Here is a 21,489-nt window from a genome sequence, read left to right as displayed (position 1 = left end):
GCATCAAAATGGTCTGAATGTTATAGGTTTCTTCTGTGTTGCACTATCATTGCATTTATGTTTAGGGCATTTAAAGCTTATTACTATTAAAGCAATAAAAATATAATAAGCATTTTGATAAATAATTATTACATATAACAAGTAAAATTATATGATTAGCATTCTATTGTTTTGTATAGATTTTAATAAAAAACTTGTTCACATAAACAAGTGCCATATTTGAATAATGCTAAAATGTTCATTTTTTTCCTTCATTTAACATATCTATAATTGGAATGTTTCATGCAGCCTGTGGTCTGTTGGATTCGAGGATATTTGGTGTTTGAAAATGAAATTCTTAATATATTTTCTCTAATTTCTTTGAATACATGGTGACCTGTCATCAAAATTATTTTTAATGATCTGTCAAGTTGGCAATTTGATAAACTCAAATTTTATGGAAACAAAGAATATGAAAACAAACCCTCAGACTTATAAAAGCATTTCTTAGTTATTAGCTTTACTCTTTCTGTACACCACTTTTTAAAATTGTCCCTTTGTTTAGGAGGTCTTTACACCCTAGTATAAAACTACAGTTAAGACGGAGGAGAAGAGAAAGTTGCTTTGTCTTTCTTCCATAAGCAAGACTGGGTTAATCATGAGAGGAGTAGAGATGGGACAGGAGAACCAGCTCCTTCGTATTTATAGATAGACATGTGATCACGTTTTATGAAAAAATCCATTTGGGGGTTGATGCGATTGTTTCCATGAAAGGACTACTGCCAGAATTTCTCTGTTGCCCCTTTGAAGGACATTTCAGTTGTTTTTGTTTCTTCATCATTAAAAATTACTAAAAATGAATATCCATAAAGCACATCTTTAGAATTCTGCCATTGTTTCATTATTATAAAATTTCAGTGCTAGATCGAAGCATATGAGCATTTTTAACATTTGATAGAAATTGACATGCATATTTTTTAAAGCTTTTTCAGTTTGAATTTTGACTAAAAGTATATCATGCCTGTACTTAAAGAAGGAATTTTGCATTAATCATAGTGGAGTTAGAAGGAAGTTAGAATGTTAATAATTGAGTGTAATTTTTTTAGGTACTGAAACACAGTCTTCACTTTGGAAAGCGGTGGCTTTCTTTTTAGATAACATTGCTATGCATGATATCACAGCAGCAGAAAAGTGCTTTGGCACTGGGGCAGCAGGTCACAGACCCAGCCCACAAGAGGGAGAAAGATATAATTACAGCAAATGCACAATTGTGGTCCGGATTATGGAGTTTACCACAACGCTGCTCAACACCTCCCCAGACGGCTGGAAGGTAAGTCACTCCTACTGCTCTGTTAGTTTGAGATCAGTACTTGGCAGTGGAAAAATATTTTCCAGTACCTATTAAAAGTGGTTTTGGCTTTCTAAGAACTTTCCATTGCTGTAGGAGTTATGTGTTCTTGAAAGTTATAAAGCTTTGCATATACTTCAGATTCTTATTGTGTGAATAAAATACAAAATAATTTTTCTAAATGTCTTATTGAATATTGCATTTTATGGTATGATTGATGAAACATTTGCCTTAGGAAACATGCATTAGCATATTTGTAAATGTATCTGTGAGGTTTATTATATAAACAAAGTCCAGTCCGTCTATCCATTTAATACATATTAAGTGTCTACTATATGTCTGACTCTATCTCCAGATACAGTATGTCCCTAAATGAGGGGCGTAAGGCTCTGATCCACAGGCCACATCCCACTTGCCTGCTTTTGTAAAGAATGTTTCACTGGAACTCATCCAAGCCCATTTGTCCATGTATTGTCCATGGCTGCTTTCACATTGTGATGGCAGTTATTTCAGTAGTTGCAGCACAGACTATGGGACCCACACACCCTAAGGTATTTGATACCTGACCCTTTACAGAGAAAGTTGCCAACCCTTGCCCTAGCCAGGCAAAAATCTCCAGCTTCATGGACCTCACACTAGTGAAATCTAAGTGCGGACTAATGGATATGTTTTTATTGAAATCATCTTTTACAGCTCCTTGAGGAGGATTTATGTAATAACAAAAACTTTATGACACTCTTGGTGAAAATCCTATGTCAGCCCTCGAGCATAGGTTTCAACATTGGTGATGTCTTAGTTATGAATCATCTTCCTGACGTTTGTGTAAACCTGATGAAAGCTCTAAAGAAGTCCCCATACAAAGACACCCTGGAGATGTGCCTCAAGGAAAAAATAACAGTACAGAGGTGGGCATTCTGATCATGCTCGGGATCAGTTTTGTGTTGGAATTTAAGGTTGCAGCATACTCTGGCAGCTATGTGTGTGGATGCTATCGCCCCGTTTCCTGAAGTAGTGGATCTCATCAGTGGGGTGTTTGACGCAGAGGATCTCATTAGTTTGAAAATCATCTATTTAACACATGCCTTTCCTGCACCTTATGGTATGCAAGCCTCTGCAGTGACTTAGCCTCGTGTTGATTTCCACGGCTGGATCCATGGGCCCTATGGTCAGTGTTAACCCATGTTTCCTTTCCTGGATCACAGAATGAATGTGAATGTCAAGGAGTCAGGAAACACATTTATAACAGAACCCACAGTTTTTCAGTGTATTCTGCTCATTTGGTGAGATGAGCACTCATCTCGTTTCTTTTTGTTTTTCTTCCCTGGCAGCATTGAGGAGCTCTGTGCCGTTGACCTGTATGGTCCTGATGCTTATGTGGATAGGGCCACACTGGCTTCTGTTGTGTCAGCTTGTAAACAACTTCACAGAGCTGGTGTTTTGCATGTTGTATTACCGTCTCAGGTAACCAGCCATCTGTTTTTACATTTCTCTTGGCTTTATTAAGCTAATTAGTCTATTATATATATATATATATATATATATATATATATATATATATATATATATGTTTTAAATGTCCTTTATATATAGAATGTGCTGAAATGGGAAATCGAGAATTACTTGCACCAGACATGTGTTAACTTAGAATATGAATATTAAAAAAAAAATAAAGGACATTTATATTTCCAGCAGCCTTCTGAAGAACTTTAGGGATGAGCTCCTATTGTGCCTTTGTGGGTAGGCAATATAAATGAAAAAATATAGCATAGAAAGCGAAGTTGAGTGAAGATTTTCCTGACAATTAGGTAGTCAGTGTTAATGAACATGGATTTTTTTTTTTTATTCATGAAAGGTGTGAAATTGTGTGTTTTTATAAAATATCTTATTGCTGAATGTTTCAGCATTGACTTTATTTTAGTCTGCAGATCAGCGTCATTCTGTTGGCATAAAACTTCTTTTCCTGGTTTATAAAAGCATTGCACCCGGAGATGAACGAGAGTACTTTCCTTCGCTAGACCCCAGTTGTAAGCGATTAGCCAGTGGACTTCTGGAGTTGGCCTTTGCTTTTGGAGGACTGGTAGGAACAGCAGCTATATGCTATGCTATCCTTATGATATAAATATATAGCTCACTTGCAGTGTGTTTCTAAAAGCAAGAATTTAGCTGGAATTTAGTAAGTTCTTAGCTTAGCAAGTACTTTAATAGATTTATATGATCTGACTTCCTTTCTAAAAGAATTTTTTTTTAATAAAAGATATAGGACTATTCTTCTTCTTTTTTTTTTTTTGTAAGATTTTTATTTATTCACAAGAGACACACAGAGAGAGGCAGAGACACAGGCAGAGGGAAAAGCAGGCTCCACACAGGGAGCCCGATGTGGGACTTGATCTTTGGACTCCAGGATCACGCCCTGAGCTGAAGGCAGGCGTCCAACCCCTGAGCCACCCAGGCATCCCGACAGTATTCTTCTTAAATTGTGGTTTTGTCTATCCCATTTTGTTTCTTAAAAGACTTTATAAGGCAGAGAACATTTTGTGAATATAAAGCTGATACAGTGGCTTTCTCTTCCCCTGTCCTTGGTGACCTTCAGATGGCTGATATGGGAGGACCCTTGAAGGATAATTCCACAGGCTCCCCAGAAAGATGTCTTCATCGATTTTTGAACCATGCAGGGGTGGCCTCAAACAGTCTCTGTAGTAGCTGAGATCTGCTAACCAGTCTTTTGTGTTCATTGCTTTCACCCATCTTCCCTTTTCCTGTAGCAGAAAGCAGAATCTTCTTTGCCCCTTTATTCACTTAATGTAAACAAATCACATATTTAAATTAATAAAAAATACTCTTACTCGCCTCTCCCTTCAAAGCAGCAACAAGATTTTCTGGATATTTGGGAGAGTCAGGGAAGATTTCTTTCATGAAATGAAACCTAGAAAATGCATGCTTATTGAAATGTATACAATTCAAACTTGAACCCAGGTCTTCAAATACCAGTTCTCTTTAGAGTTCTCTTTAGTTCTCTACTGTGTGATTTTCCAATTCCAAAGTTAGCAGCTTCCCAGGAGTCCTTCTCTAACAGGTAAAATTGTACCTTTCCTTCTTCACAGTGTGAGCACCTTGTGGATCTTCTCCTGGACACAGCAGTGTTGTCTATGCCAGCCTCAGGAGAGTCCCAGAGAAACATGGTCAGCTTCTCTCATGGAGAGTATTTTTATAGCTTGTTTTCAGAGATAATCAACACTGAATTGTTGAGAAATCTAGATATGACTGTATTGAAGCTCATGAAATCATCTGTGGATAATCCCAAAATGGTAATGAAATTTTTATTTTTATTTATTTTACTTGAAGCAAGAATTACTATCAGAGTCCACTCATTGGGCTAGAGATGCTGCTTTTGTTAGTGAAAAACTTGCCCCTCATGTAGTACATTACCTACACTTGTGAGTTCATTGTGAAATATTTACTTAAATGAAGTGTATTTTCTTATATAATGCATATAAAAAGATTGCCATATTCTTGAAAAATATCTAAACAAAATAAGATCTCTTCTTGGAAGGTTTAAAGCTCTTGCCAATGTTTGAAGACAAAATCAAAGGAAAGAAAACCCATCTTTAATGAACATTTAATAATGTTAAGTGGACATTGAAAGATTGATTTTTTTTTTTCTAATCTCTCACTCCCCCAGAATCTCTAGGCGTAATATTACAAGGCATGGCTATGCAGGATACTGACTTTTGTGAAGAAGTGGTGCTGGAGCTTAAAAGCCCATCATGAGACCCGAGCCCCCCTTTCTTTTTGCACCAGCCATCAGCTAGTCTTATACACTCGGTGTGCTTTCTGTAGTCATGGTCCTTTCACAGATTGGTATAGAGTCATTATTTCCTGCATGCTCCTGCTGTAGCCCACTTTGCCTCCTCACATTGAACCTTGGAGCTCAGTATTTAATAGATAGTTGACTTGGGTTTGCTACACTTGTAAAAGTTTGAAATTAACCCAGTCCATAGACAGTCAGGAACTGGAACTATTAGGAATGACCATTTTAAGGGAGAATGCATAATTTCCTACTGACTTAAGCTTTTACTCCAAAAAGTGCTTGTTGTCTTGTGGGGGGGAGTATTTTGTAGCAGGTTGTACTAGATATTTGGATTTAAAGTTAGAAATGAACTTTTAGTAGACCTGTGACACCCAGGAAATAGAACATTTTGATCTCTGAAGCTATTTAAACTTCTGGTGAAGGTAATGAAGAAAAGCCATACATATTTACCTCTACTTAATCCTCAGTTCCCTGTAAAATGTCAGAAATGGGGCTTTTTTGTTTCATTTTGTTTTTTAGAGCACAATGCTAAAAGGACACGTTAAAAGATGAGAGACGAGTGACATTTTGGAAGCTAGAAAGCAAAAGGAGAAGTTGTAACAGACTTTAGAGTCCAAGAAAACTGCAGTGTACCATAGTGGTGGGGAGATGGGCAGTTGCTTCATGCTGCAGAACCCAGACCTTCTGGTGTCTGCTGATGGAATACTGGGAGCAGAATGCAAAGGAGAGGCTGAAAAGAGAGGGACCGTTTAAATGTTAGCTGTCCCCTGCCTGGTCACCTGGCCTTACCTTGTCCTCAAGGGACTGATCTTTTTGCACTTGAGGACACTGGGGGCAGCCAGATCTCTGCAAGGGATAAGTATCTCTGTACCAGGGCACTCTAGGCAGACTTGAGGGAGCCTAGGCAGACTTTTTTGGTATTTTCTTTTCTTTTTCTTTCCCCCTCCCCTTCCCTCTCCTCCCCTCTCCCTTCTCTCTCTTTCTTTCTTTCTCAGATCTTTAGTCAAGATTAGAGGCATGTTCTGTATATAACACCAGTATTAAGTAAAGTTTGAAATACTTTATACCATGCAAAACCATTTTATTATTCCACAGGTGAGAACTCTGTTTTGTACTTTACTCTTTCAGATTTAATGCAGTTCTTGCACTCTTCTGACTTTAGTCTCCCACTAGTATTTTTTTTTTAATTTTTATTTATTTATGATAGTCACACAGAGAGAGAGAAAGAGAGAGGTGCAGAGACACAGGCAGAGGGAGAAGCAGGCTCCATGCACCAGGAGCCCGATATGGGATTCGATCACCAGTCTCCAGGATCGCGCCCTGGGCCAAAGGCAGGCGCTAAACCGCTGCACCACCCAGGGATCCCGTCCCACTAGTATTTTTGAACAACCAAAATGTTTCTGGTGTGTTGCTGTATTTTTGTATTTTGCCCATTATTCTATTGGGATGGAATTTCTTAATAATTTTTAACAGATTTTTGTATATTAGGAATAGTAGACATCTGTCATGTATGCAAAAAGTACTTTTTCCTACTGGCCATTTGTCTTTCAGTCTCACTTGGAGTGTTTATTTTATACAGAAGTATTTATTAAATTTATTAATCTTCTTTACTGTCATTCCCGTCTTTTATGTCATATTTAGAAAGGCCTTCTCCAACCCAATTATTATCTTTAAAATCTGCCCATCTTTTTTCTGTTACTTCTATAGGTTCTTTCTTTCTTTCTCTCTTTTCTTTTCTTTTCTTTTCTTTTCTTTTCTTTTCTTTTCTTTTCTTTTCTTTTCTTTTCTTTTCTTTTCTTTTCTTTCTTTTCTTCCTCCCCTCCCCTCCCCTCCCCTCCCCCCCTCCTCTCCTTTTTTTCTTTCAAGACACACAGAGAGAGAGGCAGAGACACAGCCAGAGGGAGAAGCAGGCTCCATGCAGGGAGCCCTGATGCGGGACTCGATCCACTGGACCTCACCCTGAGCCTAAGGCAGACACTCAACCACTGAGCCACCCAGGTGTCCCCCATAGGTTCTTTTTTTTTTAACAAATATAAATAATGCAAAGAGCACTGGAGAAATGGCATTTTTTCCCCAAATGGCTACTTACTGGGCATTTATTCACTAATACATATTCTCCTCACTGATTCAAGATTCTCACTTTCTTGAATACTAAATCCCTGTACATATTTGGATCTGAAGTTGGACATTTTAATTTCTTAACCATCTGTTTCTCAGCCAGTACCATGATGTTTTAATTCCAGCAGTTTTAACGTACAACTAATCATCTGGTAAGGCAATATTCCTTCTTAGTATTTTTGTTTTTCAGACTTTTCCAGCGATACTTGCATATTCTTGAAAGTGAACTTTAGAATTGTTTTGTCAGGTTCCTCATTACCCTTCCCACAAAATGTAGGGATTTTGAATGATAATACACTCTGTAGAGTAAATTTAACCAAATTAACCTCTTTTTTAAAAATAAGCCTGTTTTTCTTTTTTTTTTTTTTTAAGCCTGTTTTTCTAAGGTTCTCTCTCCATTTATTCAAACCTTTATTCATATTCTCAAATTTCTTTGTCATACTATTATGTAGAATGCTATCATTTTATTCATCTAGTTACTACATGTTTCTTAACATTTCTAGATACTGGATACTATTTAGTTTTAAATGTAAATGGAATATTTTCCCTTTATATTTTTTTTCCCCAAAGATTTTTAAATTTGAGAGAGAGAGAGAGAGAGAGAAGATGAGTAGGAGAGAGGTAAAGGGAGGTAGAGAGAGGTAACTCTCCGCTGAGCACAGAACCTGACATGGGTCTCAATATCATGACCCTGAGATTATGATCTGAGCTGAAATCGAGTCAGATGCTTAACTGACTAGCCAACCAGGTGCTCCCCCACTTTATATTTTCTTTATAAGGATGTGGTATATGAGAAAACTATTGATTTTGTTTATTTTATAATCATTCACATGAATGAATATCCTTTTTCTTTTTTCCAAATTTATGAAGATGTAATTGACAAATAGCATTTTATAAGTTTTAGGTGTACAACATGCTGATTTGATTTAATCAACGTTGATAATCCTGCAGAATGATTACTGGGATGTTTAGTTAATGCTCATCATCTTAAATAGATAAAATATTTTCCTTGCAATGAGAAATTTTACATACTTCAGCACTTTTTCTTTTTTTAAAAAAGGATTTTATTTATTTATTCATGAGAGACAGAGAGAGAGAGAGAGAGAGGCAGAGACACAGGCAGAGAGAAAAGTAGGCTCCATGCAGGGAGCCCGATGTGGTACTCTAGGATCTCACCCTGAGCCTAAGGCAGACACTCAACCACTGAGCCACCCAGGCGTCCCAGCACTTTTCAGATATATGAAACAGATTTTAAATTTAGTCACTATGTTGTACATTACATGTCCAGAATTATTTTATAATTGGAAGTTGTACCTTTGACTACTTTGATTCATTTTGTCCAACTCCCTATGGCTGGCCTCTAGCAAGCACCAGTCTGCTCTCTGTATCTGTGAATTTGGCTTTAGATGCCACATATAAGTGTTTTCATACAGTTTATCTTTCTCTGTAGGACCTATTTCACTTAGCATAATGTTGTCAGAGTCCAATCTATGTTGTGACAATTGGCAAAATTTTCTTCTGAATAATATTTCATTGTATATGTATATACCACATCTTTATTCATTCATCTGTTGATGGACACAAATTGTTTCCATGTCTTTCTTTGCATATAATGTTGCAATGAACATAGGGGTGCAGATACATTTTTTAGATAATTATTTCCTTTTCTTCAGATATATACCAGAAGTAGAATTGCTGGACCATGTGGTACTTCTGTTTTTAATTTTTGGAGAACTGCCACACTTATTCCACAGGGCTGTACCAATTTGCACTCACACCAACAATGCACAAGAGTTCCCTTTTCTCCACATCCTCACCAACACTACTACTTCTTTTTTTTTTTTTTTTAAAGATTTTATTTATTTATTCATGAGAGACAGAGAGAGAGAGGCAGAGACACAGGCAGAGGGAGAAGCAGGCTCCATGCAGGGAGCCCGATGCAGGACTCCATCCTGGGACTCCAGGATCATGCCCTATGCCGAAGGCAGGCGCTAAACCACTGAGCCACCCAGGGATCCCCCAACACTTGTTTTTGATACTAGTTTCTTACAGGTATGAGATGGTATCTCATTATGGTTTTGATTTGCATTTTCCTGATGATTTCACTAATTGAGCACCTTTTCACATACCTTTTGACTGTCTAAAAAATGTCTTACTCAGTTCCTCTGCCCCTTTTTAAATTAGATTGTTTGATATTTTGCTGTTGAGTCTTTCATATATTTTGGATATTAACCCCTTATCAGACACATGGTTTATAGATAGTTTCTCCCATTTTGTAGGTTGCCTTTTCATTTTGTTGATGATTTCTTTTGATGTGCAGAAGATTTTTAATTTGATGTAGTTCTATTTGTTTATTTTTGTTGTTATTTCCTGTGCTTTTGGTGTCAGATCCAAAAAAATAATTGTTAAGACCAATGTTAAGGAGCCTATTCCTTAAGGAATTTTATGGCTTCATGTCTTAAGTTCAAGTCTTTAACACATTTTGAGTTGGTTTTTGTGTATGGCATAAAATAGGTGTCAAGTTTCATTCTTTTACAGGTAGTTGTCCCATTTTCCCATTACCATTTATTGAAGAGACCATCCTTTCTCCATTGTATATTTTTGGCTCATTTGTCCTTCATCATTGTATATTCTTGGCTCCTTGCATGTGTTTTTTTTTTTTTTTAATATTTTATTTATTTATTCATGAGAGAGAGAGAAGCAGAGACACAGGCAGAGGGAGAAGCAGGCTCCATGTAGGGAGCCTGATGTGGGACTCGATCCTGTGGGTCTACAGGATCACACCCTGCGCTGAAGGTGGCGCTAAACCGCTGAGCCACCAGGGCTGCCCTCCTTGCATGTTTTATACTTGGGCTTTCTATCCATTGATCTATTTGTTTTTATGTGAATATTATACTATTTTGATTAGTTTGACATGATATAATATGAAATCAGGAAGCATAATGTTTCCAATGTTGTTCTTTCTAAAGATTGCTTTGGTTATTCAGGGTCTTTTGTGATTCCATACAAATTTTAGGATTGTTTGTTCCATTTCTGTGAAAAATGCCATTGGAATTTTGGTAGGGATTGTACTGAATCCGTAGATTGCTTTGGATAATAACATTTTACCAATATGAATTATTCTATTCCATGAGCATGGAATATCCTTTCATGTATTTGCATCTTCAATTTTTTTCATCAGTGTCTTTCAGTTTTCATCATACCTCCTTTCATTTTAACCTCCTTGGTCAAATTTATTCCTAGGTGTTTTATTCTTTTTGATATAATTTTGGTGCAATTTGATTATTTTCTTAATTTTGCTTTCTGATAGTTGGTTATTAGTATATAGAAACACACCTAGTTTTACATCTTGATTTCGTATCTGCAACTTTACTGAATTTGTTGATTAGTTTTCACAGTTTTTTTTTTTTTTTTTTTGGTGGAGTCTTTAGGGTTTCCTGTATATAAAATCATACCATCTGCAAACAGTGTTACTTCTTCCTTTCTGTTTTTGTTGCCTTGTATTTTTCTTGTCTGATTGCTATGGCTAGGACTTTTAATACCATGGTGAATAAAAGTACTAAGAGTAGACATCCTTGTTTCTGATTGTAGGGAACACAGCTTTCAGTTTTTCACTATCAAGAATGATGTCAGCTGTGCATTTATCATATATGGCTTTTATTATGTTGAAGTATGTTCCCTCTGTACCTGAATTGTTGAGTTTTTATCATGAATCGTTGTTGAATTTTATCAAATGTTTTTTCTGCATCTATTAAGATGATCATATGATTTTTATCCATTATTTTGTTAATGTGGTGTGTCACAATAATTGACATGCAGATGTTGAACCCTCCTGGCATCCCTGAAATAAAACTCACTTGATCATGGTATGTGATCCTTTTAATGTATTGTTGAATTTGATTTGCTGATATTTTGTTGAGTTCTGCATCTGTGTTCATCAGGGATAGTTTACTGTAATTTTCTTTTCTTATAGTTTCCTTGTTTGGTTTTGGTATCATGGTTATTGCTGGCTTCATAGAATGAGTATGGAAGTATTTACTTGTCTTTTAGGTGTTTAGCATAATTTGAGGATTGGTCTTAGTTCTTCCTTACATGTGTGGTAGAATACACCAGTGAAGCAGTCTGGTCATGGACTTTTGTTTTTTGAGAAGTTTTTGATTACTGATTCAGCCTCCTTACTATTAACTGGTCTGTTCAGATTATCTCCTCAAGATTCAATCCTGGTAAGTTGTTTATCTTTAGGTATTTATCCATTTCTTCTAGGTTATCCGATTTGTTGGTGAATAATTGTTCATAATGGTCTTTTATGATCCTTTGTATATTTTTGGTGTAGGATTACCTTCTTGAAATAAGGAAGTTAGGGCAGCCCCAGTGGCCCAGTGGTTTAGAGCCTTCAGCTCTAAACACACACCGGGGTGTGATCCTGGAGACCTGGGATAGAGTCCCTGTGTCAGGCTCCCTGAGCCTGCTTCTCCCTCTGCCTCTCTCTCTCTCTCTCTCTCTCTATCTCTCTCATAAATAAATAAATAAAATCTTAAAAAAAAAAGAAAGAAAGAAGGAAGTTAAATGAAAGCCTCTCTGAATTCTGAAACTTGGAGGCTTTTAGTTCTCTTCCCTCAGTGTGGCTCCCAGAATATGGTCAATTAGATATATACCCTCAGGCAGGATATCAGAATATTTTGACAAGTCTAAGGGAAAATAATGATTAAGTGTTATCACTACCCAACCAACCTACACTGATCCTCATTACCAGTGAGCCTGCCTGTTGCACAGTACTTTTAGTCAGTTCCTCAATGTGTGCCAACAGCCAGGGAGCACCAGGCATTGAGGAAATGGATTCTAAAAGAGAGAGGCAGATAAAAAACCATTTGACACAGTGACTATTCAGTGAGATGGAAATATAAAGAGAAAAGAACCACAGAGAGATGAGAGATGTCAGTGTATTGACGAAATAAAAATTGCTACTGAAAAGAACACTGTTAGAAAGTAACTTTTGGGAATTAAGCATGGGCATAAGAAATTAAAATGAAATGAGTTTGAAAGATAAATTTAGGAATTCTCACAGAAAATAAAGTAAAACAAACAGAAACTAGTAGAGAAAAACATGAGGAGACGTGGGATCCACTGATAAGATTCAGCACCAGGACCTCTGCTCCAGAGAGAAGACAGGCTCTCAAGAGAATGTCCCAGAAACAAAGGCCTCGAGCTTCTGGATGGGAAAGAGTCATTGAAAATCCAGCACAGTGTATGAAAGCAGTTCTACATGGAGCAAATTTCTTGAAAATTCAGAGCCCCAGGGGCTTCACCATGAGAAAAGATTCTATTTTTTTTTTTTTTTTTTAAAGATTTTATTTATCCATTCATAGAGACAGAGAGAGAGGCAGAGGGAGAAGCAGGCTCCATGCAGGGAGCCTGATGTGGGACTCGATCCCGGGTCTCCAGGATCACACCTCAGGCTGCAGGCGGCACCAAACCGCTGCGCCACCGGGGCTGCCCTGAGAAAAGATTCCAAAGTTTCTGCGAGAGACAAGTGGATTCCATTTAAAAGGATCAAGAAATCAGATGCTGTTTGTCTTTGCAACCACACAGTGGATGCTGGAAGATTGTAGGACAAATTTCTTTCACAACTTAGCAAAGAAGATTCCAACCTGGAGTTCTGAATCTGGCCAGACTATCAGTCATGTGTGAGAGTGGAATGCAGATGTTTCAGATATGCCAGATCTCAAAGGAATCTTATCTCTTCTGCACTCAAATCATTTAGCCAAGAAAGAGAAAGATGTTGGATCTGGGAAGTTGGCTCAAACAGAGAAGGGGACCAGTCTCCTGGAAGTTACACCCAGAGGGCAGTGATCACAGACATTCCAGAGTAGGAGCTATGTTGCCACTGACATGGAGCTGATAGACCTCCTGATATGTTTAGATGTCTTGAGATTTCATTGATTCGGGAGAGTTTGATGATGAATAATGATAGGCACATTGAAAGCAGTAAAGAAAGTAAGCAAGTTAATACTTAAGAGAGATCAAAATGTTGTGTAAAAATGATTGTGTCATTATGATTAGAATATTGAATGTTAATCTAACCAAAGTTAGGATGTCAACTATTGGAAAAGTGGCAGGACAGGAAATGTGTGTGTGCAAGCATATGTATATGCTTCTGTGTATGTGCATGTGTAACAGAGGAGTGTTAATTCTTCCTCTTATTGAGAATGCCCCCAACTAAGAAAACAAGAAATAGGATAAATACGATTTCATAAAAGAGACCACTTTATGCTTTTGTGGGCAAATTTAGCTGTTAAGTTGCTCTTCTCAAATTTGAGGAGTTGTGAGGGACACCTGAGTAGCATCCTCTCCTCCTCCTTAACCTCCTCCTCTCCTCCTCCTTTGGTTAAGCATCTGCCTTGGGTTCAGGTCATGATCCTGAGGTCCTAGGATTGAGCTCGGCATTGGGCTCCTTGCTCAGCTGGGAGTCTACTTGTTCCTGTCCCTTTGCACTCCCCACCCCCGCTTGTGTGCAAGTGCGTGTGTGCACGCTCTCTCTCTCTCTCTCTCTCTCTCTCATGCGCTCTTCCTGTGTCAAATAAAATCTTTAAAAATATTTGTGGAGTTGTGAAATAAATAGCTATTACAGAAATAGCATTTTTATTTTCCAAGAATACCTTTAAACTGAAAGTAGATTTTGTCATATATCTGTCAGTCTTGATATTGAGGATTTTTCAAGTACCATACACTTGTTTCAGGTGAGTGCCATTTTGAATGGAATGTTAGATCAGAGCTTCCGGGATCGAGCCAGCCGGAAACAGCAAGGACTGAAACTTGCAAGTACAATTCTGCACAACTGGAAGAAGTGGGACTCATGGTGGGCCAAGGATTCTGCTCCTGAAAGTAAAACGGCGGTGCTGACCTTATTAGCAAAAATTTTGCAGGTATCTTGAGAACCTTAAAAATGAAGTTGTTTTGGACTCTGTAAGTTTTATCTTTAAAAATATAATGGACATTTCTTAAGAACTCATTGGTTTGATCAGTAAAAAATATTTTTATTAAGTTGCTGATTACCTTACATTTTATACTTTTTCCATTATTATGACTTATACTCATTATCCTTTCCTATACTTTGCTTTTTTAGTGTTTTTAAGTCCTACCAGATCAATTTAAAATATTTCAGAACAAGAATTGTTAAAATATTGTTGAAGCCCAAGAACAAATTTGTAGATTATTTCTGGAATTACAATCTTGGAAAATGTGTTAAAGGACATTAGAAGCATAATATAGAGATGTATCATGTTTTTACTTCCCCTCCTTTAGATCGATTCATCTGTATCTTTTAATACAAATCATAGTGCATTCCCTGAAGTCTTTACAACATATACTAGTCTACTTGCTGATTCAAACTTGGGTTTACATTTAATGGTAAGTGGTGAAAAAGATTTTTTTTCAGATTACGTTCTCAATTATTTTACCACTTTATATTTTTACATACTTACGATGCTTTCTCTTTTTTATTATGGAAAATTTCAAACATATTCAAAAGCAGAGAATAACCCCTATGTGCCTGTCACTCAGCTTCAATAGCCACCTGTCTATGGGTGTGTCTGTTTCAACTATGCAGCCATTCCCACTCTTGAAGGAGACGTTTGGCATCATGTTATCTAATCTGCTCATACTTTTGTGTGTCTCTCTAAAAGATAAATATAATCACAATGAATTTCCCATACTTAGAAGAATTAGTATTTCTCTTTGTGTATGTGTAGTTCAAATTGGCTTTTTTGAGAATTGCTATATTCGTGAATGACAGAATTTAAAGTATTAATCATTTTTCTATTAATAAATATATCTGGGTAATTTTTAGGTCAAGAACTTAATACTATAATTTTAAAATCTTACAATAATTAGATTTTATGCTATAATAAAACGTAGCCTTAATGAAAGACGTCTTTTTAGTAGATCATAAGGATATTTCTTTGAAAATTTCTGTTCTGTGGTTAATCAAGTTTCTCATTCCTCAGTATGAGGGAGCTTGGGAACTTTCTTGCCACACAAGGGAGATAGGAAATATCACCTAGTTTCTTTTACACTTGTTATAAAGTTCTGTATTAATTCTGCAAGGAATATTTATAAATTATCCCATAGGTTGTTCAGTATGCTCTTCCACACTCTACTAGAGTCTGTATTTGTAGAAGGAAAAATCACACAGCATCATCATACAGTGTCCTATTTAATTACACATTAATAGCCCTGAGTTGGCCCACTGGCCTCTACAGTAGAAGCCGAGATACAGCATTGTGTTTGGGTTGGCTTTCAGTGTAATCTGGAAGGTATTCTGAAGTCATTCATTCAATCTACACAGTGTATTATTTGCAAAGCCATTAGAAAACTGTATTTTATTTTTCCTGTGGGATTATAAGCCCCAACTGGTGCAATTTCATATGTCTGCATTGCTCCCACAGGGTCAGGCTGTAATTCTTCTTCCATTCTTCACCAATCTTACTGGAGGCAATCTTGAGGACCTTGAGCATGTTCTTGAAAAGCTTATTGTTTCTAATTTCCCCATGAAGTCTGAAGAATTTCCCGTGGGAACTCTGCGGTACAGTAATTATGTAGACTGCATGAAAAAGGTTAGTTTTTAGTAATACCAAGTGAAATTAAAACATTGTTTTTCTGTTACATTTCTTCATGAAAATAAGTGAAATATTCAGAGTCAGTGAATTTTTGCAACTTTTAAGAATTCAGTTCAATTCATTTTGAAAGCTGGGTAGCTGTAGATATGCAGATGCATATCTAAATCCTTTGGAATTTATTCCTATTTTATTTTTATTTTATTTATTTATTTATTTATTTAAATTTATTTTTTATTGGTGTTCAATTTACTAACATACAGAATAACCCCCAGTGCCCGTCACCCATTCACTCTCACCCCCCGCACTCCTCCCCTAGTTCGTTTCCCAGAGTTAGCAGTCTTTACGTTCTGTCTCCCTTTCTGATATTTCCCACACATTTCTTCTCCCTTCCCTTATATTCCCTTTCACTATTATTTATATTCCCCAAATGAATGAGAACATACAATGTTTGTCCTTCTCTGATTGACTTACTTCACTCAGCATAATACCCTCCAGTTCCATCCACATTGAAGCAAATGGTGGGTATTTGTCATTTCTAATAGCTGAGGAATATTCCATTGTATACATAGACCACATCTTTATCCACTCATCTTTCGATGAACACCGAGGCTCCTTCCACAGTTTGGCTATTGTGGCCATTGCTGCTATAAACATCGGGGTGCAGGTGTCCCGGCGTTTCATTGTATCTGTATCTTTGGGGTAAATCCCCAACAGTGCAATTGCTGGGTCGTAGGGCAGATCTAGTTTTAACTCTTTGAGGAACCTCCACACAGTTTTCCAGAGTGGCTGCACCATTTCACATTCCCACCAACAGTGCAAGAGGGTTCCCTTTTCTCCGCATCCTCTCCAACATTTGTGGTTTCCTGCCTTGTTAATTTTCCCCATTCTCACTGGTGTGAGGTGGTATCTCATTGTGGTTTTGATTTGTATTTCCCTGATGGCTAGTGATGCAGAGCATTTTCTCATATGCATGTTGGCCATGTCTATGTCTTCCTCTGTGAGATTTCTGTTCATGTCTTTTGCCCATTTCATGATTGGATTGTTTCTTTCTTTGGTGTTGAGTTTAATAAGTTCTTTATAGATCTTGAAACTAGCCCTTATCTGATATGTCATTTGCAAATATCTTCTCCCATTCTGTAGGTTGTCTTTGAGTTTTGTTGACTGTATCCTTTGCTGTGCAAAAGCTTCTTATCTTGATGAAGTCCCAATAGTTCATTTTTGCTTTTGTTTCTTTTGCCTTCGTGGATGTGTCTTGCAAGAAGTTACTGTGTCCAAGTTCAAAAAGGGTGTTGCCTGTGTTCTTCTCTAGGATTTTGATGGAATCTTGTCTCACATTTAGATCTTTCATCCATTTTGAGTTTATCTTTGTGTCTGGTGCAAGAGAGTGGTCTAGTGTCATTCTTCTGCATGTGGATGTCCAATTTTCCCAGCACCATTTATTGAAGAGACTGTCTTTCTTCCACTGGATAGTCTTTCCTCCTTTATTGAATATTAGTTGCCCATAGAGTTGAGGGTCCACTTCTGGATTCTCTATTCTGTTCCACTGATCTATGTGTCTGTTTTTGTGCCAGTACCACACTGTCTTGATGACCACAGCTTTGTAGTACAACCTGAAATCTGGCATTGTGATGCCCCCAGCTATGGTTTTCTTTTTTAAAATTCCCCTGGCTATTCGGGGTCTTTTCTGATTCCACACAAATCTTAAAATAATTTGTTCTAACTCTCTGAAGAAAGTCGAGCTCCCGGCCACGCAGCCCCCTCCGCGGAGCCGCCGCCCCGAGACCCTCCGAGCTGCTCGGGGAGCGCGCAGCCCTCTCTGCACGGAGCCTCTTCCTCTGCCCGCTCCCCCGGAGCTGCTCCCGCCCCGCAGCCCCCTCCGCGGAGCCGCCCCCGAGCCCCCCGAGCTGCTCCCCCCCGCAGCCCCCTCCGCGGAGCCGCCCCCGAGCCCCCCGAGCTGCTCCCCCCGGAGCTGCTCCCGCCCCGCAGCCCCCTCCGCGGAGCCGCCCCCGAGCCCCCCCGAGCTGCTCTGGGTCCCGCCGTGCGCGCTGCAGCCCTTAGGGAGCTCCGCGCATCTCCCGGGGCGCAGGTGTCTGTTAGTGTCCCCGGGAGCCCGAGGGCATCCTTGCCCTCCTGGGTCCTGCTCCACCTCCCTGCGAGCCCCTTTCCCCCGGGAAGGTCGGTGCAGCTCCTGCTCCTCCGGGACGGGGCTCTCCTGTCCTGGGGACACTCGCCCCGGCCTCAGCCCGGCTCCTCGCGGGGCCCCTCCTCCCTGGAGGCCTTTGTTTCTTTACTTCTTTTTCCCCGTCTTCCTACCTTGATAGAAGCTCGAACTCTTCTCACTGTTGCATTCCAGCTGTTCTCTCTTTAATTCTCAGGCCGAATTCATAGATTTTTCAGGATAATTTGAAGGTTTTCTAGGTAATTTGGTGGAGACAGGTGATTTGGGGACCCTACTCTTCCGCCATCTTGCCCCTCCTTATTCCTATTTTAAGTTGAAATCTTTTATTCAGAAAAATACTGGGAAATATTCTATGCATAATGTATACATTTTGAAAATTAATGCCAAAATGAGTTAAGAAATAGAATATTACCAATATGGTTCAGTTTCTAAAATTTAAATAGTGGTTATTTGAGAAACATGTAGTGATTATCACCTATGTTATTTAATATACAAAGGTCTCTAAAGTATCAGTGGCTTACACCAGGTGGTAGATGGTTTCTCCTGTATAATATTAGATTGTTGTTATTTTCAGCAACATATACAGGTTTCCCCTGCTATCCAAAAGTAGAACTTTTTGTAAGTAGGCTTTTTGTAAGCCAAAATGGCATAAAGCAAAGAAGCAGTTACCATTAATTTGTATGGAAATTTTTTTCAGCATTCCCAGACTCAAAAGCACCTTTCTTAGGCACTTTTGATGCCAAAGGACACATCTTGCTAACAGGTACACAGAATAAATTGAGATAAAGCACAGATGTTTACAGACACAAAGCTATGGTAGCTTGATGCTGAGATGCTGAGTGTAGATCCTGGGGAAAGAGCTTGGTGGTACCACTCTCAATGGTCAGGATACATGCTGCTTTTAACTTGCCAGTCTCCTGTCTTGAATGGTAGGTTCCTGCAATCAGCAGGTCATTGGTGGGGTGACACCATCATATAGGTACCTTCTGAGTATCCTGTTCCCAAGCAGTCTGTTACCTAACTGGTTATAGCATCCACAAAGATTGTACATAGATCTTTGGTACTTTCTCTTAATGTAAATGTGCTAATGTAAATATAAGTATAGTCACTGAACATTTGAAGAAAGCTTCCAACCTAAGAAGATGTAAACTAACAGGAAGAAGGAAATCAGGGAACTGAATCAATAAAGGGAAATGGGAGATGAGAACATTAAAGAAACTGTAAGAGTAACTTCAGAGATGAGAGAAGAAGGTATGATATCCATGAATAGAACAAATAAATGCTCTTGGAAATTAAATATGTAAAAGCAAAATTTTAAAAAACTTCACAAAACAGACAATAAAATTGAGGATATTTCCTAGAAAGTGGAACAAAACATTAGAGAGGGAAAATGGGAGAGTAGAGACGGATGTTTTAATTTTGTTTTGTTAGTACTAGTAAGAGCAAAGCAAAAATAAAAACTCAGGAAAATTATTATTTTTTTCTCCAGTTTCTAGATGCTTTGGAATTATCTCAAAGTCCTGTATTGTTGCAGTTGATGACAGAAATTCTCTGTCGAGAACAGCAGCATGTTATGGAAGAATTATTTCAATCTACTTTCAAAAAGATTGCCAGAAAGTAAGTCATTCTGTTCTAGTCGGGGACACCAGGAACCATACATATTTTATTTCTGTAGGAAATTATCCTTTCTGTTCCAAAAAAAGTTGAGTGGCAATTGCAGTCCACTGTTACAACTGAATTTTATTTATTTATTTTTTTAATTTATTTTTTATTGGTGTTCAATTTACTAACATACAGAATAACCCCCAGTGCCCGTCACCCATTCACTCCCACCCCCCGCCCTTATTTTGTTTTTCTTGGTGGAGAAAAAAAGACTTACTGTGAAAGTTTCAAACATGCTCAAATCTACAGAATAAGACTGTAACTGGGCATCTAGATCAGAATAAACTAAGAAAAATCCAAATGCATAATGCAACTAAAGTAAGTACTTTGAGAGGAATTTGTAGCTTTTAATACCTATATTAGAAAATAAGAAATCTCCTGAATCGATATTATAAACCTCTGCCTTAAAATCAAGAAAAATAAAACTGAACTGAAAACAAACAGAAGGAAGGGAATAATAAAGATTAGATTGAAAAGTAATGAAATTGAAATTAGAAAAATGGTGGGAAAAAGTCAGTGAAACCAAAATTGGTTCTTCGAAAAGTTAGATGAAATTGACACTGTTAACTTGAAAAACTAGGAATAAAAGAGAAATTACAGTTCATGAAAATTAGGAATTAAGAGGGAAACATTACCACTGACCTCTCAGAAGTTAAAAAGATTATGGGAAAATATTATGAATGATATCATGCCAACAAATTCAACAAATTCAGCAACTTAAAGGGGACAAATTCCTAAAAAGTCACAAATTACCAAACTGACTCAAGATGAAATAGTAAATCTGAGTATATTTAATATATATAATTACGTATAATATATAATAAAATATATTTAATTTCATAACTTCTTCAGAAAATAGAGGAGAAAAGAGTACTTCCAAACTCATCCTGTGAGGCTATTATCACACTGTTAACAAAGGCAGATAGAAACATTACAAGAAACATATAAACCAATATCCTTCATAAATACAGACACAAAAGTTTTCAAAAATATATTTAAAAACTCTGGGGGTTATACTATATGTTGGCAAATCGAACTTCAGTAAAAACAAATGAAAAAAATCCAGCAATATGGTATATGTATAATAGATAAATATTATAGACTATGATATAAATATTACCTTTTATAAATATAATAAATATGTACAATATAGATATATAATATATATAACTTATGTAATATATATTTTATATATACATATATATATAAACACAATAACCAATTGGGATTTGCCCTAGGAATGCAAAACTAGTTTAATATCTAAGAATCAATAGTAAATACTATATTAAAAGAATAAAGGACAAAACCACATTATCATTTCAGGAGATATAGATAAATTTTTGACAACATCCATTCATGATAAAAAGGACAAAAGGTCACATATGAAAAACCAATAGCCAACAAAATATTTAATAGTAAAAGACTGAATGTCAGAGCAGCCCAGGTGGCTCAGGGGTTTAGCGCTGCCTTCATCCCAGGGCCTGATCCTGGAGACCCAGGATTGAGTCCCGCGTCGGGCTCCCTGCATGAAGCCTGCTTCTTCCTCTGCCTGTGGCTCTGCCTCTCTCTGTGTCTTTCATGAATAAATAAATAAAATTAAAAAAAAAAAAAAAAGACAGTGCTTTTCTACTAAGTTTGGGAACAAGGCAAGGGCGTACGCCCTTTTCATTCAACAAGATACTGAGATTCTAGCCAGTGCAGTCAGGTAAGATAAAGAAATAAAAGGTAACTAAATTGGAAAAAGGAGTAAAACTCTTTTTAGAGAGAGAGGGAGAGAGAG

At 37.5% G+C, this 21,489-nt stretch overlaps 1 protein-coding gene across 1 annotated transcript in view; it reads left to right on the top strand.

Annotated features, from left to right (window-relative positions):
• Positions 1–21,489, top strand: part of PRKDC (protein kinase, DNA-activated, catalytic subunit) — a 217,830-nt gene that overhangs the window by 66,769 nt on the left and 129,572 nt on the right. The window contains 9 exon segments of the mRNA NM_001006651.2: positions 1,086–1,309; positions 2,021–2,232; positions 2,656–2,788; positions 3,246–3,404; positions 4,429–4,632; positions 13,991–14,176; positions 14,556–14,660; positions 15,698–15,865; positions 19,537–19,664. Of these exon segments, the coding sequence (NP_001006652.2) occupies positions 1,086–1,309; positions 2,021–2,232; positions 2,656–2,788; positions 3,246–3,404; positions 4,429–4,632; positions 13,991–14,176; positions 14,556–14,660; positions 15,698–15,865; positions 19,537–19,664 (1,519 nt within the window).

The sequence above is a fragment of the Canis lupus genome, chromosome 29 (genome assembly GCF_011100685.1).
Source record: "Canis lupus familiaris isolate Mischka breed German Shepherd chromosome 29, alternate assembly UU_Cfam_GSD_1.0, whole genome shotgun sequence".
Taxonomy (NCBI): Eukaryota; Metazoa; Chordata; class Mammalia; order Carnivora; family Canidae; genus Canis; species Canis lupus.
The sequence above is the reverse complement of the archived record's forward strand: the minus strand, read 5'-3'. Positions and strand labels throughout refer to the sequence as shown.